This window comes from Babylonia areolata, chromosome 7 (genome assembly GCF_041734735.1).
Source record: "Babylonia areolata isolate BAREFJ2019XMU chromosome 7, ASM4173473v1, whole genome shotgun sequence".
In the NCBI taxonomy this organism is placed as follows: Eukaryota; Metazoa; Mollusca; class Gastropoda; order Neogastropoda; family Buccinidae; genus Babylonia; species Babylonia areolata.
In genome coordinates this window covers 43,996,706-44,022,424 of record NC_134882.1, presented here as the reverse complement: position 1 = coordinate 44,022,424, position 25,719 = coordinate 43,996,706, and the positions used below count along the sequence as shown (strand labels likewise).

Genomic DNA, 25,719 nt, shown 5'->3' with positions numbered 1-25,719 from the left:
TTCCAGGAATCTGTTTCATTGATTCAAAATACATGTCTGTTCTTGTCGTTGTTATTTCTTCAATGTTAATGATGTTTTAAAGATTGTGACTGTGTTGTTTTTATGAACTGGTTCTGCAATTTCTAGTTTTTTGTGACTACTTATAAGGAATAACTCCCCACCCCCCATCCCCTCTTGCAGTTTAGTATACCCACCTTTTCAAATTCTGTGCTAGAAATTCCCTCTTCTCTGGTGCTGTCTTTCTTTCTGGCATTTTCCTTTTCTTTCTTTCTTTCTTATTTTTGACTCACTTGTGTAAACAAAGTGAGTCTGTGTTTTAACCCGGTTGTCTCTGTGTGTGTGTGTGTGTGTGTGTGTGTGTGTCCGTGGTAGACTTTAACATTGACATTTTCTCTGCAAATGCTTTGTCAGTTGACACCAAATTTGGCATAAAAATAGGAACAATTCAGTTCTTTCCAGTCATCTTGTTTAAAACAATATTGCACCTCTGGGATGGGCACAAAAAAATAAAAAAGAAGCCAAATTATATGCAAACTGAATTTACTGTTATATTTATATTTGTTTTATTCTCTAAACTTGGCACTTTGATCTGATATTCTCACACAACAAAAAGAGCAGTCATTTTTATCATTTTTTGTTCAAACAGGAACTTCTTTTGCTAAGGATGGAAGTTATATTTATTTTGCATGTCTTTGGTGCAGATAGTAAAAAAGGGAAATTAATCTGTAATTAATGCTAGGGGACTTAATTTGCTTTAAACTGATCTTTCTCATCTTAAACATTACATTTTGAAATTATACTCAATACATAAAAAGCTTGTGTGTTTTGCTCTCAGTGTTCAGGGCTTTCACTACGTTCTTTCGCCCAAGTGGCCCTGAAGGTCATGGGCAAAAATCAATTGCGTACACATATTTATACATATTCAAAGCGCATGCTCATATTCTTTGCGAACGCGAACAACGACATTTTGTTTCAAATTGTTGACCTGCCCGTTCAGTCCTATATTCAATCGACAATACACGATAACATGTGATGGAAAGTTGGAGAAGGAGACTTAAATATTCATTCAGAGAAAGATTTGTGAACGCCTCATCACTTACTGGATTATGTCCCAAACTGCCATAAAAATATCCACAGAATCAGTCGGAGTTCACAGTTAAAAATGATAAACCATGAGATTTAATACCCTTGAATTTATAAAACATAAACATTTCCAGTCTTGACTTTTCTCAAAATGAAGTCCTTGTCACTTCATACGACGTTTAGAAGTACTTGTACTTGGCTCTACATGTTATTAGTTTAACAAAATACTCAACTTTCATATCAACTTTAAAACTATAAAACTAGAATGAACATAAAAGAGAAATTGAATTGACCGTGTCAACCGGGTGTAACTAAACTTGTACATCTATCTAGATCCAAAGAAAACAGCTAAATGTTGCAGCGTGATTGCGGCGATAGCCACGTCTCCTTTACTGCAGACTTAAAAAGAATTTTTAATTGCCCTTAAAGATTTTTTGAATGCCCAAGATACACCATAATAATATGATTTAAACAGTGTTCTCACTGTGAATACCGCAATCGATTTATCGCCCTTTAAAAAAGCATGTTTAAATGTTATATTTTTGAACTTCAGTTAAGGAGCTCCAATAGTGTAATGGGTAAGGAGCCACAATAGTGTAATGGGTAAGACAGTTTTTTCTCACCCGAACACGCGGGGTTCGAATCTGCCATTAGGACTTTTTTTTTTCATTTTCTTTAACCAGAAGCTTTATAATAACAAATACAGAACACATTTTAACGATTAGATTTTTTTTTTTTTAAAGTGTATCACAAGTGAGTCATGAAGGCCTTGCCTCTCTTGTCTATCTATATTTTATACTCCTTGAAATGAATATTTTTTGTCTGTTTTTCTAGACTTGATAAATGGGCACTCTTACTTTGATGGTGTTTTTAGTGTTTGTAAGTTGCCTGTTGGCTTTTTTTTTTTCATCTGTGTACAATATTTTATATATAATTTTGTTAATCATCTGTAATCTTGTTCATCTACAGGTTTGAATTTTAATCCTCCAGTGAAAATGGAATGGTCTATTCCCGAAAATGGGATGATCCACACTGGAGGTATCTCCTTGGGATACAGAATGTGACAGTATTTGTGCCCAGTTGTCTTTTCCATTTTTTCCCTTTTCTATTTTTCAGGACCAACAGGATTGATACTGACAGTTTTTTCAATCCATATATGGCCCTTTGCATTGGCTGGGCTATAAGCAACAAAGATTAATGAACAGATAAGGAATAATACAAGTTAGTTAGTTTTGAGCATTATACCATGTGTCACTTTAAATCAGGCAAACCAGTTAACAACGACAAAATTATTATTGTGTGAACTCATCTCATTTTCTTACAGAGAAGTCACTGAAAAGGTCCAGATGTTCAGTCCTGAAAGACTTGTCACGTGCTGAGAGAGTGGATATCGAACAGTCTGTTAAAGAGATTGTTCGCCTGAAAGAGATTGTGACTGATATACATGTGAAGTGAGTATTTTTTCCAAAGTTGATTACGTAAGGGTCACAAATTTGAGAGAGAGGAAACTGAGAGGTCATAAGGTTGATAAAATGTTTGAAGCAGAAGAAAAAAGATTAGAAGATTATGTTCTCAGCACAACATGATATCAAGTTTGAGCTATCAGTTCATTTCAGCTTTAAAACATCAGCATGTGTTGTTTGATGGATTAAGCTGTTGTCAGTTATGATTGTTGTGTTTATGTCAACATATACCAATATTTCTTGACTATTTCAGAGCAAGCTGTTTTAAAAAGAGTTCTCAGCTATCATTTGAATTGTCAGTCATAACTTTTTCCCATGGTCTTGAGAATGAGAGCTAATTTAAAGTGACATTTTCAGATTGTACATATATCTTTTTTCTTCTCTGAGCTGGGCTGAAAATCTTTGTTGTTTTACAGGTTTGAAGAGACTCTTCATCGATGCCTGTCCTACATTTCTGGGTATAATCATTTAGCAGCCCAGGTTGAAGGTCATCGCAAAGTCAAGTACTCATCACAAAATTCAGAGCATGAAGAAAAACTGATGCAGGTATTTCAAGTCATTTTGTTTCACTGTAACATACACATACAAATATGCATGCTTGCACACACACATGTACAACCTCAAACACACAAACACAAACACAAACACGCACACACACACACACACACACACACACACACACATCTGGAAGGATTAGAATTATGCATTCTGAATGAAGAGAAGTATGTCACACTATCATGTAACTATGTTTGATAAGTATAATGTTTGTTGATGCTTTTGTTGATTCTGTATTTGTTGCTATGTGACTGAACAGATCTGTGATATGGAAATATGAAATTTAATTAACTGTACTAATTGTCTCCTCTGTTTAAATCACACACACACACACACACACACACACACACACACACACACACACACTCACTCACTCACTCACTCACTCCTCAGTAACTATTTAGAAAGAAATGCTCAGAATTTACTTCCCTGAAGACATTGAAAAAGAAATTCCCAAGAATGCAAACTTGAAATCAGAAAAAAATTGTTGTACGCTTTAGTAATATAGAGTGTTTGCTGTTAATGACAGGTGAACTGGATAAAGAGGGAACTGACAGTTTAACTGATGTGTTCTCAGCCTTGCTCTCAAAGGCAGTGCTATGGTTTATGTGCACAGACATGGCAGCTGTACAAGCCAGGAACTAAAATAGTTAACTACATACGTTATCAGCCTAACCTTTGAAGGCAGTGCTGTTGTTTGTGTACACATCTATGGGGGCTGTACAAGCCAGGAACTAAGATAGTTAAAAAGATGTGTTGTCAGCTTTGTCTTTGAAGGCTGTGCTGTTGTTTGTGTGCACAGCTGTGGCGACTGTACAAGCCATGAACTAAGATAGTTAACTAGATGTGTTATCAGCCCAACCTTTGAAGGCAGTGCTGTGGTTTGTGTTGACAGCTATGGCGGCTGTACAAGCCCGACAGCCCCCTGGAGGCCAGGGTGTGCGCACAGTGGGGAGAGCTTGGTTTCCAGGGTACAGACCCTGCCACAGACTTCCGAGGCATGGGGATACTGGGTCTTGACCAGCTGATGTGAGTTACCATAACGTGCGTGGTAGTAAACGAATGAAGGCCTTTGTATGCAAGTTAACCAGAAGAAGCAATTGCATTAGCTGTGTTGTTTTATGGATCTACATTGAAAGACGACATTGAAATTGTGGAATGTTAAAATGTTATCTGTTCACATTTGAAAATGTTTGATGTATTCATATACATAAACTGTCCACATAAGTTTCTCAGACTGGGTTAGGCCAGGGTTGATGCTTTGATTATAAATTGACAAATTCTCAAAAGAAAGAACTGTTTTCTTTATTCTTATCACCTCAGCTGGCTCAAGGCACATTTGTTCCAATCAAATTGGTTTGTCATTTTACACTTAGGCTGATACTCATTAAACATTTATGATATACATACTTTAGCACTCTCTATTTATGCTAAGACATTAACTGTGTGGATTCAGAAATACTGTAACTGTTTGATATTTATTTCTTGCTAATCAGTGTTGTTTGCGTGTGTGTGCACACATGTGGTTGATTGGAGATACATCCTTTGGTGTGTGTTCATGTGCATTTTTGCTTGTATACTCGTACCTGTTTGTGCACATGTGATTTATTGGAGTTAATATTTTTAACCACTGCTTCGTTTTTTCGTGTTTATGGGGTTTACCTATTTTTCTCTGAATCACTGATTCCTGCTGTTGAATGAGTGAAGTTTCATGCTGATATGTTTGTATCTAAGCAGTTTGTGGAATTTGTAATGATTTTCTGTGCTGTTTAAAAATATTATCAGCTTGTAATATTCCTCTGTATTTCATACATATTTCAGGTGTGTTTTTAAAAGTTGCATGGTGATGTTTTTGTGAATTGCACTCAGATATTCTCATGGTTTTATGAACAGCAGTTAGTAGAGCATTTACTTGTTTCTGTGCAGGTATTTTGCCGAAAAATACAGCAAAGAAGCCCAGAGTGCTCTGTCAAAGTCATGTCATCCAAAATATGGGTAAGGATTGTTTTTTGTACCTTTTTCTGCTACTTAATTAATTTCATATTTGTGTTGACTGTTATGGGGTAATTTTTAACATCATACATTGTGTCTTTATATGTGGGTAATATAAACATTTGAAAACAACATGTTTAATTCTGCTAGTCACAATTTTTTTCTTCTTCTATGTTAATGGAAGAAAAAAGTTACAAGTGCTCACAGTCCCAACATTAAACATGGGTACAGAAGTTGGAAGGAAAGGCTGGATTGGGAAAAGGTGAGATGGAGGTCTAAGAAAGAATTTTGGATTGATGAAATATTAATATAGTTTGACTTTTTTAAATCTGAGAAGATACAGATGAGATATGGATGTTTGTTTTGACTAATGTATTGAAATGAATCACCTTTTCAGGTTTTCCTTTGCCATTGTTGGGATTAACATCACAGACTTGCAGTATCATCTGATGATGAAACGCAAACTACGCACCCATTTCTACAATCTGCCCACCCCTCAGCCTTCCATGGACGATTACCATGAAGTCTTCTGTAAGCAAAGAGGCAGTGTTTAGTGAGAAAAAGTGTTTTTATGGGAATCTCTACTGTATGTATGTCAGTTTCCTAAAGTTTTTGTTGTTGTTATTGATGAAATGTAAGCTTTCCTTTGTTTGGTAAAACTTTTCATTTTGTTGGTGAGCTTTTCTCAAAAGGGGAAACAGGTGATATTGTAATTGAGTGCAGGCTTTCTGATCAAAATAATTTAGGCCTGATTCATTTTGGAAAGAGAGTTGTCGGCTTTAAGTCATACTATGATTTACATAAAACTTGTAGTCATTTTTACAAGTTTTCTTTCACTCCGGTTATTTGATTAGACATGCTAAGGATTGATGCCATTAACTGAACTGCTCAGCCTTTTGGTAGGATGTGCAATACATTGATGCACCAGGTGAAGTTTTCTACCCACACTGGAGTTGTATTATTTGATAGTCGAGTTAGCTCTAAATATTCTACATATTGTTACTGTTTTCCCCTTGTTGTGTGCAGGCTATCTCATGTCTGAGTTCACCAAGTTCTGGTTCAACGAGAAGCCCCGAGATGTCATGGAGTTCAATCGTATCCGGGACAAGTTCCAGCGTCACATCATCAGCCTTCTGAAAAAGCCAGACGCTGTTTTGATTGCTGACTTTCAGCGGAAGTGACGAGAGTTGTTTTTACTTGCAGTTGTTTTCATTAACTGTGGCAGTGGGTTGTAGTTGTTGCCATCATGAATCTTCTGTCTTCATTTCCATATTTTTGTACTATCACCACAATTCTGTCTTACTTAGTGCAATTTATGTGTCTTATTGAGTTGATTATTTGTTTTGTTGGCAACACGTTAGTATTTCGAGCAAATCTCTTTTTTTAACATTTCGACAGAGAGATTTGTTGTTTTTTGAAGGCACATGTTGCAGTCGGATGTAAGGACGATGGTCTTCCCACTCACTTATATGTATACTCACTGTCACACACAGACACATACACACACAGACACACAGACACATACACACACAGACACACACACACATGCAGAGACACACATCTCACATACACACACACATACACACACATATAAACACACACACACAGACACATGCAGAGACACACATCTCACATACACACACATTTAAACACACACACACACACACACACACAAATATGGCTCACACACACACATACAGATTACACACACAGATGGTGCACAGTGTAAAAATAGTGCAAGCTGTAGTCAGGAGGACTTGCTGTTTGCCAGGTTTTCATCTTTGTGTCAGACTGTTTGAGGTGAAAGATTTGTTTCAGGGACTTCTTGAAGTCTGGGAATTTTTCAGTTGTGAGTTCATGCATGTAGTCTGTCTTTGGTTGTAATTCAGCCCATTGGGAAGGCTTATGTTTTTGGGTCACAATTATCACAAATAGGAAGATGATTTTTAAATGATTCCTTGGTCCAGGGTGAATTGCTGTTCATTTGCAGGTATGGAAGATGAAATCTCCAAATGTTTGGTTGTTTAAAAACACCATACTTTTGTTAGTTTGGCTGTTGAGCATGCTGTTGCAATCGTTGCTGTGTACCACATTAATGGAGCAGAGATGAATAGTTGCGTCTAATCTGTAGTTACCATTCTGTTTCTTTGTTTTTTAATGGGAATGCTGTTGTGAGTATTTGAAAATTAGAAGACTTTTTTTTAGTGACTTCATTGAGTAACAGAAATTTTTTTTGGCTGTTCTTTGACTACGCACTGTCATCTGTTGACAGTATGGAATTATGTTACTTTTTCAGAAAGAATATCTTATACAAGATGTTCTATATTGCTATAATAAAAGGCATGATTGTATGAGCATGTATTTGTCCATTTTCTTCCTTTAAAAAATCACAAAAAGTTACATGGCCTTTATCAGCTTTCTTGAACAGCATTTAAGTGCTTTTGGGACTTTGGTTTGGATTTTTTTTTTTAAGACTGTATACAAAGTTGAACCACTGTGTACTTCCATCTTTGAAGATTCTTCTTCTTCTTCGTTTGTGGCCTGCAACTCCCACATTCACTTGTATGTACACGAGTGGACTTTTATGTGTATGACTGTTTTTACCATGCCATATAGGCAGCCATGCTCCGTTTTTGGGGTGTGCATGCAGGGTATGTTCTTGTTTCCATAACTCACCAAACATTGACATGGATTACAGGATCTCTAACATGCGTATTTGATCTTCTGCTTGCGTATACACAAGAAGGGGGTTCAGGCAATAACAGGTCTGCACATATGTTGACCTGGGAGATTGGAAAAATCTCCACCCTTTACCCACCAGGCGTTGTTACCGAGATTTGAGCCCAGGACCCTCAGATTGAATAAACAAAGCTTTAACCACTTGGCTATTGCACCCGTCCATCTTTGAAGATAAAATCAACTTTCCCTTAAAAGAATCATTCCATCTATTTCTAGTTCGATTGAATTATTTTTCAGATATTACTTTTAATCATGATTTTCTTTACGTGATTGTCTTTTTATAATCAGTGGATTCAATTTTGAATCATGGTTATAGAATGAAAGAAGTTGAGACACACACATGTTTGGTTGTTTCTTTTCATAAACTGGACATTTCATTTTTTGCAAAGATAGTGTTGAAAGGAAGCAAAATGAATTGAATTATAAGAGAGCTTTACAGAAAGACAAACTCAGAAAGAAAATATACCTGCCTGATTGGCCGCTGATTAATATGCAGCAAGGCAGTTTGAAGAAAACTATATTGTGCACCTCATATTTATTTTTGTGTGTGTTCAAGCATTCCTTACACATTACACACAAAAATAAAAGCTTGAGCAGTTCAAAGAAAGGGTTCCACGTTACAAAACCCAAGAGGTCTGGAACACACACTTTGTCCCAATGCCTGGGATTAGAATGTTTTCTGAGACTTCTATTGTCAGCTTTGCTTTCCTTTTGTGGTTACAAGGTTGGGGTGATAGTCATCCACAGAATTGTTACAGAAGAACACAAAATACTGTGAGACTGGTTTGTCACTCAGTGAGCAGCCTTTAAAGGGCATGCAATTCCATATTCTGCACCTATTTCCAAAGTTGCCGTCAAAAGATGGTCACTAAAATGCCTGTGTGGTGCTAGACCATTGCATTGTATTGTATTGTGTTGCATTGTATTGTTTTGTGTTGTATTTGCTGTGAAAGGCATGGGTTTGGTAAAATAATAACAGTACTTCTGATTTTAATTCCAATTTGCATATTGTTGTGTTTCTTTTAACAACAGTGTCTTTTCTGTCTGACTGGGCATTTGCCTGTTTTCAAAATCTTTCTTTTTCTTCTGTTCTGAATTGTAAAACCTGTTCAAAAGATGTGTTGAAATTGGCTTTTGCTATTGAAAGTTTTGGATTTGCTGTTCAAAGTGGAGAATTTATTGACTAATAATGAAATACACCAAACTAAGATCACAGTCTGTATATTGTGTTTGTTCTGATTTTGATACTGATAGTGCCACCTGTCTTTTCTGCCTGTCTTCAAAATCACTGTTTTGTGCACACCTGACTTCTTACACAGGTACAGCCAGACTTGTCAAACTGCACTCCTTGAGTGCCACTCATCCTATATCTATACAAATGTACATTCATCCATCATCCATTGCACCCACCCATACTCTATAACAATCCAGCAATCTTCATGAAGTTATTAACATTAGATTGCATTTAGGACAGCCACAAAGATTGCGTTTAAGCCAGCCACCAAAAGAAATCCTATGCTGCTGTTTAGTGGCTAACAATTGTATAGCACACAAACTGCAACCATTTCCACAAAAATAACAGGTAGACATGTAACATGTCAGCTATCTACAGGAGATAAAATTATGTTCAAGATGCATTGAGTACTCATTGCTGTAAGTCTGCATCAAACATCACCAGACTGAACCTGACTTAAAACCCTCAAGGCGAGAGGAAGAGAAGTCAGCATAGAATCTTCTAGTGCTAAGATCATGAGACTGAAGGACAGTGTATATCTAGTGCTGAAAAACTTCTGGTGGTCAGATCTTGATGCTGGCACCAAAACAACAAGGTATTCCTGGTCACCTACAAACATCACAAAAGCTCAGAAAAGTGATATCCAGAGAGCATTCTTCTTCAGTATATACCACAGAAAGTGATGTAGGCATAATAAGTAACATACATTCCCACTGCATTTACCCAGAAGAATCTGCAGACATTCACTCCTTAAGTGAATTTTGTCAGAAGAACAAAAATTACAAAACAGAATGAAGGTGATCCCCACATAACACTGCTTCACATCACAGCAATTTGATGTCATCGCCTTTTGGTCTAGCTTGTATTGAACATGAAATACATGGCTTTCTACTTTGCTTCACAAACTTCCCATTCGAGCCCTTGTTGCCCTCAGGTCTAGGTGTATGTAGGTGCTGGCGGGGGATTCCAGCCTACAACCTTGCAGTCAGTGGCCTGTTGCACAAATGGATGCAGTGCCTTGGCGTTTGAAATTAAATTGCAATGTCAATAAAATCAAATTATTGTTTCAAATTTATAAATGTGGCTGTTTTGACTTCAGTTTGGTGATTAACCATCCAGAAGCTCCAAACTGAACAAGTATGAAGACCGGAATATATTCATAACTATAGGTCAAGTTAAATGTTTAAACAAAAAATGTCAATAATGGGATCACCAGGTGAACAATAAACTTTTTTGTCTTAAGCTTCACAATTATGATTTGTAACAGGGAAGGTTGGGGAGACCATGCTTTGTGGGTTACTTTGGAGTCACTCTGTTCTCACAGTTCCAACATTTTCCTGGTTACATGTATACCAGTCACTCATACATCTGACAGAAAGGTGAGGCACTGTGTCATACATAGCCTGTGATGAACTTTAAGCATCAGGTTCACATTTAATTGAATTGTTGGATGTCTATATTATTCAGTGCTAAAATCTCTCCAATAACAATTCTTTGAAACCTCTTGATCCTTATGATTGATGTTGGATGACCATAAGCAGTTAATCAACATGATATGTAAATATTGAACATGATTGGTGGTAATGCACAGTCACACAAACACAACCGCACATCCTAATATCAAATACACAAACATGCATGCACACACATACACATAAAACTCACACACATATACAAACACATACACACATTTTCACACACACACACAATACACACACTCACACACATACACTAACACACACACACACACGCTCTAAATTTAATCACTCGGAGTGAAAGACGTTGAATCAAAGAACACACACATGTGTGTGTGCAATCATGTACACACACACAACCCCCGAAAGCGGAGTATGGCTGCCTACATGGCGGGGTAAAAACGGTCATGCACGTAAAAGCCCACTCGTGTACATGCGAGTGAACGTGGGAGTTGCAGCCCACGAACGCAGAAGAAGAAGAAGTACACACACACACACACACACACACACACACACACACACACACTAAAATCACTGAAAATGAAAGACACTGAATCAATTGACACACACACGCACACACACACACATGCACACACATGATATATATTTTGACATGCGTGTGCACGTGCACACACACACTGTTGGGGGGAGTTGGGGGTGGGGGAGGGAATGGGGGGGCGAGGGGGGGGGGGGAGCAAATATATTGGGTTTCCATCTCAAGGATATGTGAGAGTCATAGTGTGAATTTCGGCACTGGAAAAACCTTGGAGTGTTCTGCATGTATTTCCAATCTTCCAGGTCAGCACCATGATAATGACTGTTCACACACACACACACACACACACACACACGGCAGCGCACACAGTCAGCTTTCACATATTCATGTATGGCGAAATGTGTTGTTTATCTCCATAGCCTCTTCGTTGAATTTATAACTGATCATGTAGCTCTTTCAACGGAGGAAACCAAAAAAATAACGGATTGCGTAATGTTTGTCTGCTCGTCACACTTAGCGGACAGACATCACGTGATACTATTTACAATTTTTGCAGAGTGAAGATGGCGGCTATGACGAGCTGCCATCCACTTCTTGTTGCTCCGGGCTAGAAAGGGCTGGAACACTTTATATATGCGCTGAAACCTGGTTGCTACCGAAAAAACATGTGGAGGTTTTGGAACTGCGTCCCTCGATGTAAGTGTTTTATTGAATTTGTTGCTTCTAAATGCCTTGTGAATCAAAATATTATTTGGGTCCAAAACCGTAAGTTGACCTCTAAACTAAGGTTAGACAAAGCATTATAATTTGATAGTAATTATGCTCTGTATCTGTTATTCATAAAGGGTCGGTATCGCCGCGGTTCTTTTAGACGTTTTGAAATGATTCGTAGCTGCTCGATTGTGATCACTGTCTCTGTCGACATAGAAATTGTCCCCCAGGTGACGTCTGTGGTTTCCAAATGACGAAATAGTCTATTTATAGTGCACAGGGAATGCCCATGATTGCAGCGTTTAGAGACTCACTGTCTCAGCAAAAACGCTTGTTTTTGATCGGTTTATCTGTCGAGTAGGTTATCAAAAATCTAAGGAACAAATAGTTTAGTAATGTTTGAAAAAAAGCCCAGAATGTAAAAAGTTTACTGTTGTTAGTATTAATAATAAAGTTTGATTCATTTTCATTGACAGGAGTAGATCTTTTTTCTATATTATTTCATTGTGTGCCCCCATGCCTCCATGCACCCTACCCCATCCAATCACACACACACACACACCTGTGACCCCAACTTGTCCTAAGAGCAAAGGCCATTAGGCTGTTGACCACTCCCAATGGTGTCATGCACACACACATCCCCTCCCCCCAGACCCTTCCTTTACAGACCCCCCTCCCACCCCCCATTATCCCACCCCCCCCATCCCCCGCCCATCCCCTGCTTTAAAAATACAATGACATAACACACATTTAGCAGAATCATAAGTCTCAGTTGCTGTATGACTTTGACTATAAATGAAAAATGAATTATATCTAACTTTTATTCAAAATTGCAAGCAATGCTAAAGGTGGTCAACATAGGCAAAAGCAGCAAATATGTGCTATCCTTTCATTTCTTCAATTGATAGCCTCCATTGCTACAACCAAACTCATAACAATGAAGTGCCATCATATGCATAATATAAAAAAAAGAAAATGAAGCAAAAAGTTGAAAAAAGAAGCCTGCTGTTTCGAACATTCTGCCTCTCTCAGTCACCTTTGTTGGTCACAATTTTGGAGAGCCAGTCAACTTTGAGAGCATAGATCATGTGACACACCTCATTAAGTTGCAAGCACTGAACTTCTAGCAGTCTGCTATGTTGACTGTATGGTAGGAAATGATAGGTAGATTCGTTGAATTCAAGGAAAAGACACACAGTCAGGTTATGGACAGAAACAATATCTTTTCAGTTTGGTTTAGTTTTGTCACCCTGATGTAGAATCATTCAACTCTTTAACAGTGTGTTGATTTATGAAACGTTTGCACAATATTTCTTGAGAGTGATGGCTGATGGTCTGTTTCAGTTGTACGTCAGCAGCTCCATGGACCCCGGGCATCAGCGGGGGTGTGTGTGGAGGAAGAGAAAGGTGACCATGAAGCACGGGAGAAGTTTATCCTGACAGGGTGTGCCGATGCCAAGGAAAAACATGGCACCGCTCAGGAACAAGGTGGCTTCACAGTCAAAGATTCTGAGGCGTTTGAATTCAGAAAGAAACATTTCTGGGGACCACATGGCTGTCGGTCAGTTGTGTTCTTCACTTATTGTCATGTCCTTACACCACTCGCTGCTCTTCTCATTTTCCCTCTCCCTGTCTGGAAATTCTTACCTTGACAGTACAAGAGAGTGTTTTTGTTATAAAATTCATTGCTTTGACATGAAGATGTATGTTACATTGTTAGATTATGAGCAGTTCAACATTCTCCCTCTCTCTCACTCAAACACACACACTCACATGCACATATGCATTTTTATATGGTGTGAGTCACAGTGTATTTATTTTAAAACAAATGATGTGGTTAATGATGAATATCAACATACTAAAAACATGGGAAATGAAATAACATAGTTCAGACTTCAAAAGGAGATCAGTAGTAAAGTCAGCAGTTGATTGAAAATAAATTCTATCAAAACCATAGTGGGTAGGGGTTGGATTAGTCTGTTCATGTATTAGGTAGTGCAAAGTTTTACTTTTATATTTTATTTATATTGTTACAGTTTCCGGTCACATCCAAAAGCGGATGTGCAGGAGGCAGACCCAAAAGGTGAAAGGTGTCAGGAACAAAGGAAAGGAGACTGCCATGGACAGTTTAGGCCTTCTTTCCATGGCCAGAACCAGAAGAAAGAACATTATCATGGGCAGTGCAGGCCTCCTTTCCATGGCAAAGACCAGAAGAAAGAACACTTTTATGGACCATTTTGGAGGCCTTTCCACTTCGGAAATCAGAAGAAAGAAGACTGTCATGGACCATTTTGGAGTCCCTCCCACTTTGAAAATCAGAAGAAAGAAGACTCTCATACACAGTTTAGGCCTCTTTTCCATGGTCAAAGACCAAGGAAAGAAGACGGTTGTGGACAGTTCTCGCATCCACAGGAGACAGACCTGAAAGGTGAAGGTCATCATGAACAAACGAGACAGAGGAAAGAAGCCAGTCATTCTCAGTTTTGGTCCCGTGTCCGTAGCCAGAATCAGAGGAAAGAAGATGGTGAGAGGCGGTTTTGGACTCCTTTCTACGACCAGCAGGATGCCTCTGAATACGAACACCACCACAGGTGGAAGGAGCACTGGCACGGTCACTTCTGGTCTCAGCTGTGGGGTCCACACCGATCCTTGGAGGCTGTTACATGGGTCAGTTGCTTGTGCACTGTACTTTTGTAGGCTGTAGTACAGTGTGATAAAGAGCCAGACTTTCTGGCATGTCATCCTCAGTAAGGTATGATACAGACTTTGGCTCTCTGGCACACCATCATTTGCTTTTTGGAGGGAGGTAAAGGGTGGGGGTGTCTAATTATGAAAATTATGATTCAAATTATGAAAATTAGCTGTTCAGTGAGTCATTTGTATGTAAAGGTGGATGGCAAAATATCACATGATGGAATCTGACTATCTGGTATTAAATCATTTGTCTTTTTTTTTTTTTTAGATACAAATGAATAAGATTATATTTGAATAGCCATTTTTTGATTGTAGTATAGTAATACATGTTTTAAAAATTTACTTTCTATCTCTTGCAAAGAAAGATAAGTTACTACCAGTCTCTTTCAAGAAAAGCAATCACATCAGTTAACATTTTATTTTTAGCAATATTTAAATGGACGTTGTAGTGAAGAAGGTTTCCTGTGAGTCAGTCCACTTTTCTTACTGTTTATCCTTCTTCCCCTCTGTTTTAACTTATTTTCTTCTCTCCTCTTTCTCTTTCTTACTACCTTTTGCAGATTCATGCTTTCTTACCTGATGATGATTTGACTTTATGAATTTAATTTTTATGAAGGTGCATGTTTTATTTTTATTGGGTTTCTTTCCATTCACCAGGGGGCTGCCATGGTATTTGGTCTTCACATGTCACGAAAGCCACAGCTGCAGGATTTCTTCGAGACCTGGAAGGACCCAGACAAACGACAGCACTGGTGGAATGTGTTGCTCAGGGTGGCGTTTTCCATGCCTCCGGGTGAAAGTGTGTCAGTGAGCCGGTCCATAACTCAGGGGCCCCTTCCACAGAAGCAGGATGCAGAGACCAAGTCAGTGGACAGCCCCAGGAAAGCACAAGAGAAAGTGCCTGAGACAGTGGTGCCAGAGCCAGAGGTAGATTTATCAGTGTGTGTGCTCAGTTGTGTGTGTATGTGTGTGTGCGTGTGTGTGTGTGTGTTTGTGTGTTTCATAACATGTGCTGATTTTGTGTTAATGTTCCTGTATGGAGAGGGAATGTTGGTGGAGAGGGAATGTTGGTAGGGAAGGTGAAATTATCAATGTGTGTGTCTCATTATTAGTGCTGACTTAGTGTTAATGTTCGTGTATGGAGAGGGAATGTTGGTGGGGAGGGTGGGTTTGTGGAGATTTTAGGAAGAGACAAAAACAGATCATATTTGATGTTCCTTTCTTTGGCTGGATTGCCTTACTGATTCTAGTTCAAATGCCTAAACCTAAGGTATTTTACAGTGTACTGGTCAAGTGTTGCAACATGGGTTTCAAAATCATTGATTGCTGATGGCTAATTAAAGTCGTTGATTGTGTCTGTTCAGTTTGAATGGCAGATTCTCAGACATACAATTATTTTTGTGCATCTTCTCCCCACATATATGAAGAAAACTATTATAGATTTGGACACTGTTTTTTTTCATCAGGACAAGAAAACACTGAGTGATGTCATGCAAGAGTTTGAGGCATCATGTCAAAACTACACAGCTGTGGCCAACTCCGTGTCAGGTGTGTTGGCAGTGGAGCAAGGAAAGTTCATGACAGCAGTGGAGCATCTTCAGATGGCATCACGCCTTGGTCACGCTCCAGCGTACTTCAACCTGGCAGTGTGCTATGAGACAGGACTGGGCATGAAGAAAGACCTGGAACAGGTAATCTGCTGTTCACTGAAGAGGTTTGATGTTGAAAATTATTTTTGGCTTGGAAAGACCCGAAACAGGTAATCTGCTGTCACTGAAGAGGTTGGATTGATGAAGAATGTTTTGGGGTTTTTCATTTTTGCTTTTGTTGTATTATTATTTTTTTCCTAATTTGAAGAAAGACGCAAAACAGGTAATCTGCTGTTCACTGGAGAGGTTTGATTGAGGAAGAATGTTTTGAGCTTTTCACTGTATTTATTTAATTTTCATTTATTTTCTTTTTTCTTTTAAATATTCACTTGATCAACCTTTTCTGGTTCAGTCACTTTGTACGAGCTAGTTAAATTTAAATGTTCTGTGATTTGTGTACCAATATTAACGATAGCAAGTTTGCTGGATAAAGTCAGTTAATGTGGATAAAAAAAAAATTCTTCATGCTTTGTGCCTTGCCTGTGATCTGTTGAATTTCCACCCCACACCTCTTCAACAACCAACCACCTCAATCACCACACCCTGGTCAACCCATCTGTACCACCCTGTGGTTGCAGAAATCCTTGATCACAATCTGGTTTGGGTAAAAAAAAAAAAAATTGTACACTTAATTTTATGTATCCTTCACATGCTTCTATTTGAAGCACACGTTGCTGTACATATATATTTGCATATATTGTAAACTTGAAACTTGTATACATGACTGACCCAATCTTTCTCTGTCTGATTGCAGGCAGCCGTCTATTACCAAATGGGAGCTGACGTGGGTCACACTCAGTCTATTTTTAACCTAGCTCTCATGACCTTGAGAGGTGAAGGAGGTATAGCGAAGGACCGAGCCAAGGCCATCCAGTTGCTTACCAAGGCAGCTCACAAAGGATTAGCACAGGTGTGTGGCGGACATGGTCCACAGCTGTCTTTATTTTTCTCTTTACTTTTTGGTTTTGCTGAAGGTTCTTTTCTTTCAAAAAAACATTCTATCAAAATATGAAATATCATTTTACAAAGATCACTTGGGTTTCACGCTTCATACACAGATATTCCAAGAAGATACAATACTGTCACATAATTTTTTAGAAAAAGAAATTGATGAGTCACTTTCTTCAGTAGTTTAGAGCTTGTAAACGCACATGTTGACAACCTTCCACTTGTGGTCCCCTCTTCTCTCAACCTACACATACAGTGATTCCCTGGAGCAGTCAATATTTTAGTGAACCTATCTTGTCTGATTAGAGGAAAAGAATTAACTGACAAACATCACAGATGCCCAGGCTTTTGGATTTACTAAACCTTTTCCATGGACTTCACCAGCTGGCAGTCCGTGGGATGATGGATTATGAAGTGCATCATTCTGCTGACATGACAAGAGATATGTCATTACACAGTGACACAAGACACATGCATTTGTGCATTCTTTCATAAAAACAAGTTTAACCCTTTCAGCCTTTAAGGTCTTCTGCCTGTGCAATCCTCCCAGCCTGGCATGTTTTGGCCTGGCTGCATCAACGAGAAGGGGTGTTTCACTTCAGGCACAAATTTATAGCAACCACTCAACCAGTAGCTTCTGAACTTCACATAATGACTGAAATATAATTTTGACACAAATTGTTGAAGTCTCAAGATGAGGGATGGAAAAGTTTACTTGTAACTTCAAATTAAAAACAGAAATAGTAAAATGTCAGCTTCTGTCGATGCTGAAGGTTGTGGGCTATCTTCTTGATTGAAATGTCCGCCATTTTGTCTAGACCGAATGCTAATTTCATCTCCCTCACTTTCCCAAGAAATGTCAGATAAATTATAAGGCAAATCGTCATAATATGGGTTGAATTTGCTGCATAAGCCCATCATAATTTCACTGAGCACTTACTACGTAGTAAGCCTTTGACATTTTATCATATCAATAAAAAACACTAATCATTCGATTTTCGGAGTGAAACTTCGTGTGCAAGTGAGGAAGGAAGTTAAGTTGGAGTTACTTCCCTTACATAGCAGTTTAATGCATTCTAATGAACTGAACCGGTGTAAATAAACTGGTTTCTTCACCCGCCTGTCAGGCGGAGAACAGCAATCAGCGGCACACGACTCTCATGTGGGCGCAGGGTTGAATGAATTAAAGGAAAGGTGGGGGAAGTAGGTTCAGTTAGTGTGTCTTGCCTTCAGTTCAGTAAGTGACTTAATAACAGGTTGAATTAGTGTGTTGCCGAATGTCTTGCCTTTAGTTCAGTGACTTACTAATAGGCTGAATTAGTGTCTTACAGATGTCTTGCCTTTAGATCAGTAAGTGACTTGCTAATACAGAGTACTGGTTATGGACCAGCCAGAACAAACTCTAAAAGTACAAAGTATTGTTCTCTTTTAGTTTCACACTCACTGTCTTTCTCCCTTTATCTCTCTGTACACACTTGTGCAAGCTTGCCTGCACACACCAAATCCATTATCTGTCATTGGAGAGTACTGATCAAAACCATTCAGCATGCCAGCAAAGTTAGTGTGTAGCACATATCTAGCATTTTTCTGTTCTCTGTGCATCCTCAGCACTTGCAGACTTAACTTGTTTGTATTGCATCTTAGGTCTGAAGGAAGTTGATCATCTGCAAAGATGTGCCTTGCAGCAGTTGTGGTGTCAGATATTTTCTTGTAAAAACGTTGATGTTGGGTCAGTCTTCCCTTACATATTGAGCCATTCCACATCTTTCACAGTTGGTCAGACAGATGATGTTAGTGCTGTCTGCTTTTGCTTGTACCGAAAAATGTGATTGAGTCATGTAGTATAGAAACGTGGTACATTACTTGAGAGTGGACAGCTCACCCAATGAAATGCAGAACAATATGGGTAATTTTGTGCATTGATTGCAGGCTCAGACCTATCTTGGAATGTACTACACGGAAGATGATGACAACCAGCAAGATTTTGAGCAGGCTGCTTCTTTCTTCAATGCTGCTGCAAGTCAGAATGTAAGGAATTCTTTAATTACAGGTTCATTGATTAGATTCTAGAAGGTTTGTTTCTTCTCTTTTTTTTTATCTCTTGTAATTGTGGAATCACTGGTGTTTTTGTACACTGGCATTAAATCCATGAATATATATCCACTGCAAATACCTATCAATAGATGCTGTATTTTTGTTGCTGTTATTGTTGCTTTTTGAGGGGTGGGGGTGTGTGCATGTGTATGTGTGTGCACACATGCTTTAGACAGGAGGTAATCTGAAGGTATTAAGTTTTCTGGAAATGGTTATCAGGTATCCACTAATTTGTTGTGCTCATGATTATTCTAGTGATACCTGTTAATGTATGGTTGCAGGCTTCCAGTCTTTCTATATATACAAAAAGTTCAGCAGTCAGTACACATACAGTGCGAAGCTTCATTTTGAACATGGTGTTTGGCATGTTCAGGACGCAGAGGCCCAGTATTTCCTGGGGGTGTGCTACGAGAATGGCTGGGGGGTGGAGAGCAGTGATGAGGAGGCTGCCAAACTGTACTCAGCTGCTGCAGAGTTGGGCCATGATGGAGCGCTTTACAACCTGGCCGCTTTTCATGAGTATGGCTTGGGAGGTACAGTTCCAGTATTCTTTTGTTTTATTTTACTTTTCTTATTTTTCATAAAATCATTCACGTGTGAGTCATACATTTATATAAGTCATATTTATGGCATGTGAGAACAGTTTTATAATTCTGCTTTGCTCTTTTTCTTTTCACTGCTGTTTTGATTTTTTTTTAAAGATTGAAGACAAAAATTTTTTGTTGTTTTGTTCTTTTTTTCCTGTTTCATTTGCTTTTTGAGTGAAAGGAATATGTCAGAGCAATGTAATCTCAAGAAATGGTGATTTTAATGACGACTTTACTTTTATTTTTTGTTGTATAGTTGTTGTCATTCAGGTAACAATATTAACACAAATAGTTAGCAATGTCTAGATTGCTGAACAGTGGTTGTAATCAGTTTTTGTTAAACATTGGGATATTTGTGGTGATGAATTGTTCATTTTTCGCATTGTTGAATGTCTTGAACATAGTTGATTGTAATTTACAGTATAGTCAATCCGTTGCTTGGTCTTGTGTGCAATTACATTTTAATGAACTTTGTGTGTAATTTGTTTTGCTTTGTTTCATTGTATTTTGTAGATGAAAACAAAAACACATTTAACACATTCAGTTCAAAGTGAAGGTGATTCAAGAGTTTAAGTTCAGAAATTCCAAATGTTCAGTGCAAGATTTTTAGCCACTGATCTATTACTCAGTGCGTATTCATTCTTCTTTGTTTTACTGCTGGTTTGTTTGTTTGTTTGTTTGTTTCTTAGTTTTTTCATACCTCTCAATATGATCATGTGTTTGGAACATTGTTGCAGGTATAGCACGTGACGAGGAGGAAGCTATGGTTCTTTACAGGCGATCAGCTGAGAGTGGTAATGAGAATGCCAAGTTCCGACTGCAGGAAGAGGAGGCCAAAAAAGCTGTCAGTTTGTGGTCAGGTAGGAATAAGTACAGTCTGTTCTTTGTCATTTGTTTTATTTATTTATTTTTTTTGCCATGCATAACCAGTGTCAGTTATGAACACAGCTGAGTGAATACATGACATGTTGCTGGTAAGTCTCACACACACACACACACATACACACACATAAACACACACACACACACACACACACACACACAAACACACACATATATATGTGTGTGTGTGTGTGTATAAAGAAATCTTTTAAACTAGCCAGGGGGACAAAGGGGAGATTACCTACTTCCGGGAGGTTATCGGCCGTAGTACTTTCGTTTTCTCCGCATAGGCGGATAGTAGTTTGCACAGGACAGGAATGTCAGACCCCTGCCGGAGTCTGCACTAGTTGGGTCATGGTAAGTATGTAATTTAAACATAATTTTAGATAGAAAATTTCCTTTTTGATTCAGCACGTGGTTTGGGGGGTAGATATATTTATTTCTGAATAATGGTAGTGTTACACAGTGGCTTCTTTCTTTTTTTCCCTCATCCTTCTGTACTTTGTTACCCTTGAAGGGCCATAGAATTTTGTTACAGTCAGTGGTGGTTTGAGACTGTGATGGAGCTGCTTTACATGCTTCCATTCAGAACATGTCATCAGGCCCAGGTTGTGATAACACTTGAAGTGTTACTTGACTCTGTGAAAGGTGTGATTATGAAATGGATGTCACTTGACTATGAAGTGACAGTCATTTCATTTGCGCACATAACTCACTTAGATTTGGGTCCGGATAAAATTGATAGAGAAGAAAAAAAGAATCACACAATTTAGATTAAGACGCCGATAAGGATGAGACCCCAAAACTTCCCACTTAGTAATCCACAATCCTAAGGCACCTTGTGTTGCACAACAATCATGAGTCCTACAGGACAAGGGTTAGAATACTTCTTTCCTGTAATTTACAGTGCTCATATTACTTTGTAAAGTACTTCCTGACATACTTTACAAATATGACAACAATGTACAAAAACTTCTACATACATATTTCTGACCCTTAGTTAACCAGTCATTTCTACCATCAGGTTTGGGCAGTGGAGGAACTCAGCTCATCTTTCTTTAAAAAAAAAAAAATTTTCTTTTATTGAATTTCAAGTTTAATTAAACTGCGTTCTTCTGATTCTTTGTGTTTTCCAGAACAAAACAGCTCAACTATATCTGAACCGTCCCCAGGATTACGGAAAAATTCCCGTTCCTCCTCCCCAGTCCTCACAGACTACATGCGTGAAAGCATTGCTGGTATATGGAGTGGAGAGCTGACCGCCTGGTTTTCATCCCAGTCCCTGAACTCCTCATCCAAACTGTCTGACAGCCAGAGACCTGTCTTTCTAGTTGGAGATTATGATCCTGTGTCGCCCTTTGATGTCAGTGATACAGAGATGAACACATCATTGCTGGACTTCCCACAGCGGGTCAGTGTGCACCAGAGTTGTTTTGCAGGTCTGCATCGCACTTCCACCATGCCAGAGCTGAGAGCAGTATCCTGTCAGTGAGAAAAGGAATTTCTGTTCAACCTTTATAATACTAAGGCTACATGTAGTGAATTCCTGCCATGCAGGAAACAAGCCTTACAGTGAAGGAGTCTTGGAGGATTTCCCAGCTGTGTACATTGCTCTTCACTCAAGCTGTTGTATAATCAGAATACTGAAATGGGACAGGATTTAACTTATGCACCTGCCCAAATCGTTGTGGAGATTTTCAGGGTGGTAGGAGATGGAGGAAAGCAACGTAATTCACAGAGATCTTCAAAGAAAACTGGAGTGGAAGAGGGAATTGACACATCAGCCACAAATAGTTGGTTTTTTGTTTTGTTTTTTACTTTTGCATGCGTTTTCCTGTTCTTGGTTTTTGTTGTTGTTATTAAAAAAAAACCAGTGTGATCTTCACCAGAACAGAGTACTGTTGTGTGGTAGACATTCTTAGCACTGACTTTTTTTTGTTTTTGAGCATAGCTGGCTAGCTGGTATCTGAATCTTTTTTTTTTTTAACATATCAGTGATTGAAAGGCATTTGAAGTGATTTATTCAAAATTATTTCAGGTGCTGGCTCTGCATAACTTTGCATTTTCAGGTGTTTTTTTTTTTTTTTTTTTTTTTTTTGCCTTCTCATTTTCTGATAGAAAATGAAAAATGAATTAGAATGACAATTTCTGTCTCAGTGTGTTTAACTGTGTTTACAGTCTGAGCAGAACACTGGCTCAGACTTTTTGAAAATTTTAACCTATTCAAATTATGTAGATATGAATTGACAAGAATGATTCATTTAAAATTTGCAGCACATTGTGATAAGAGTAAATGATGCACACATGCACAAACACATTCCCTTAAACGCAAGAGAACGAATAAAACAAACATACCATCAATTAAGTCTTCCACACGTAATGAAAAAAGTGAATTTAGCTATGGTATGAACATGGTGCTTTTGGGTGATTGTTGAGAAAGGTAGAAGTAACTTGGGAACTGGCTTTCTTTCAACTACAGTGACTGTGGAAAGAAGATTACAGTATGAAGCTGATTTTGACATGCCCTGGTGTCTAATATGATGAGAGTTGTAATTATTGTTACAAGATATAAGAATTATTTATTATATCTAAAAGATAAAGTATTTGACACATTCACTGATAAAAAAAGCAACATACTGTTTTTTTCAAAAAGAATAAAGAAAGAAAAAAAACATAGGTGCCTCATCCACATAAAATCACAATGCTGATCACGCTTGTACATTTCAACAATAACTCACACCTCATACCATTTCACATACCTAACATAGCACAAACCCACACAACACATGCTTTGCTCAGTTACATAGACTGCATAATACCAGACTAAATTCTTATGTCACCAGTTCGAGATTGAAGGAAATTGTGCCTTGAGAATGGGGTGATGGGGTGGGGGAGGAGGATGTGGGTGGAGTGAGTGACCAGAAAGCAGAGGGGAGGGGAGAGAATGGCTGCAGTGGGACGGTGTGGTTTTCTGATTTCTTTGGTCAGAATGTGTGTGCCTTACCATTAATCATAAAACCCATACAATTTCTGTCCACTTTTACCAATATCAACATTATTTTATCTGCATGGATTCTGTGTTCAGAATGATCTCAATCACATTTGGAGCATTTCATCTTAGGCAAAACAAAATGTTCAGAAAAAGAAAAATCTCTTGCCTTTGCCATTCCCTCATGAATTTAATTATCATCAATATTTTAAAAGTTTGGAATGGTATGTTGCCTTCTGAATTCCTCTGTCCTTGTGCTTTATGTTATGAGACGGTCATGGTGTGAGAGATTGGGATGAACAGAAGTTGAAGGTGTGATGAGGTGATGACAGGGGTAGGTAATAGGAATTCGTCAAACCCTTATTTCATTATGATGGATACATTTGTTGATTTAATTGTTTTAATTGAAGATGAATATATTACTTGTTTCTCTTTTGAGTGAGCTTTATTTTTTTGTTGTTGTTGAAATTAAATTTTTGTTGTTCTTTCTGTAAATTCCAGTCTGTGAGTCAACGGAAGATTTGGTCATAATTTGGCAAGTTTATAAATATGATGAATTCAGCAATAACAGTTAATCATATTTTAATATGATTTTATTTGAAATACTTCACAGTGTTAATAGTTTAAAGTTATGACATGGATTTACATGGAGTGCTTAACAAAGCACCAAATATGTTTGGTTTAAAATCATATTTGCAATCCTATACAAAGCACTATGAATGTTTATGGTTAAATTGTAATATTATATATACATTTGTAGCTTTGGTTAGTTATATTACTTTGTAGTCTTTTTTTTTAGTAAGTGAAGTTGCATAATTATTAGTTTTTTAGTTGTTTTTTTCTTTTTCACTTTTTATGTCTTGAGGTGTTTTAGTTAAAATGGAGATATTTATATATTTTTAAATATTCATCATGTTTAACATTTCTACAGATTGTTATTGTTCATATTAATATTCATTGTTTGAATAAAGTGGAACTTGTTCCTTCATCTTACAACCATGTATTCATATCATCCATTAAATAGCACGTTTTACACAGTTGTTGGCAATTTTTAATCACTTATTTTGAGAGAAAGAGGAAGACTGGCATGTTCATTTATTTACTTATTTAATTAACCAGTCTATTTTGTTGCTTTCCCTTCATCTAAGCCATACCACTGGCATTATTCCCTATCCAGTCATCCTGAGTCCCTGATATATGACAACTCCCAGCTTCGTCTGCCACAGTTCTAGCATCAGCAGTTGCCACGCTCTGTAAGAGTATGGACTAGAAACCCCACCCAACCCAGCACGAACACCCCAACAACAGAAACACAGACTATAACGGAATAAAGGTTTATATATATTTATTCAACACATGATTTATGAAACAACCAATACAGAGAAACAATCACGCAGATCAAACAAAACAGTGCAACATTGAAGTATAAACCAATCAATCGATCAATCAATGATGCATGACATGACACAAAAGGTGCCAGTTAAATCGATCACAACTGAGGCAGATGGTGTTCCGAATGAAATAAATAAACCAATCTATTTGAAAGAAAAGCAGCAGGAAACACAGACACAGACTCTATGTTGATGACGATGGAGGCACTAAAGCAATACACAAGGACGATGAGGACAATGAAGGTGAGTAGGAGATGAAGACGAGACTGGAACTGAACCAAAGTACGACGACGATGAAGACGAGTAGGAGATGGAGACGATGATGATGAAGAAGAGTAAGTGATGATAACAACAAAGAACAGTGGGTGACGACGATGAAGACCAGGACAAACATAGAATGTCCTGTAGAGACTCGACCATTCCAGAGGACACTGGCGGTGGAAGGGGGTAGAAGGCGGTGGCAGCCATGACGCCAAACCCACGGAGGTCAAAAGCAGGCAGTGGGAGCCAAGGGGAGACAATGGATGCCCAGTGGAAGGGTAGGGAAGTCTGTGGATGGACAGGGAAGTGGGAATACTGAAAATACTTCCAGGTGAGGTACTCGGAACACAGAACACCAAAGAATCAAAGCAGCTCGGAGGAAAAAGATCCTCACTACTGAGTGCAGAACCCAGGCAAACAGCCCTGAAGAGACACAACAGGCAAGACTGCTTCCTTTGACAGTCACAGGCGAAAAG

General features: G+C 38.3%; 2 protein-coding genes across 2 annotated transcripts in view; both read left to right on the top strand.

The window, feature by feature from the left end:
- Positions 1–9,044, top strand: part of LOC143284068 (ELMO domain-containing protein 1-like) — an 11,227-nt gene extending 2,183 nt beyond the window's left edge. Inside the window, exons 3-8 of the mRNA XM_076590681.1 lie at positions 2,408–2,534; positions 2,963–3,092; positions 3,997–4,130; positions 5,028–5,096; positions 5,491–5,624; positions 6,120–9,044. Coding sequence (XP_076446796.1) covers positions 2,408–2,534; positions 2,963–3,092; positions 3,997–4,130; positions 5,028–5,096; positions 5,491–5,624; positions 6,120–6,274 — 749 coding nt within the window. The 3' untranslated portion in view covers positions 6,275–9,044. The remainder of the gene's footprint in view (positions 1–2,407; positions 2,535–2,962; positions 3,093–3,996; positions 4,131–5,027; positions 5,097–5,490; positions 5,625–6,119) is intronic.
- A 2,551-nt stretch (positions 9,045–11,595) lies between these two features.
- LOC143284067 (uncharacterized) lies at positions 11,596–24,631 on the top strand. The gene is made up of 10 exons (XM_076590680.1): positions 11,596–11,733; positions 13,093–13,309; positions 13,785–14,415; positions 15,100–15,369; positions 15,909–16,133; positions 16,846–17,001; positions 18,969–19,067; positions 19,507–19,666; positions 20,458–20,580; positions 21,739–24,631. The coding sequence occupies exons 1-10, from the start codon at positions 11,703–11,705 to the stop codon at positions 22,092–22,094; spliced, it is 2,268 nt and encodes a 755-aa protein (XP_076446795.1). The 5' UTR covers positions 11,596–11,702; the 3' UTR covers positions 22,095–24,631.
- Positions 24,632–25,719: the final 1,088 nt, after the last annotated feature.

What these genes read in the sequence shown, in the direction of transcription:
- LOC143284067 (XM_076590680.1), top strand. Translation starts at nt 11,703, where the DNA reads ATGTGGAGGTTTTGGAACTGCGTCCCTCGAT. An exon ending in TGAAGAAAGACCTGGAACAG is followed by an intron (nt 16,134 to 16,845) that starts GTAATCTGCTGT and finishes GTCTGATTGCAG; the next exon opens with GCAGCCGTCTATTACCAAAT. An exon ending in TCATGAGTATGGCTTGGGAG is followed by an intron (nt 19,667 to 20,457) that starts GTACAGTTCCAG and finishes ACATTGTTGCAG; the next exon opens with GTATAGCACGTGACGAGGAG.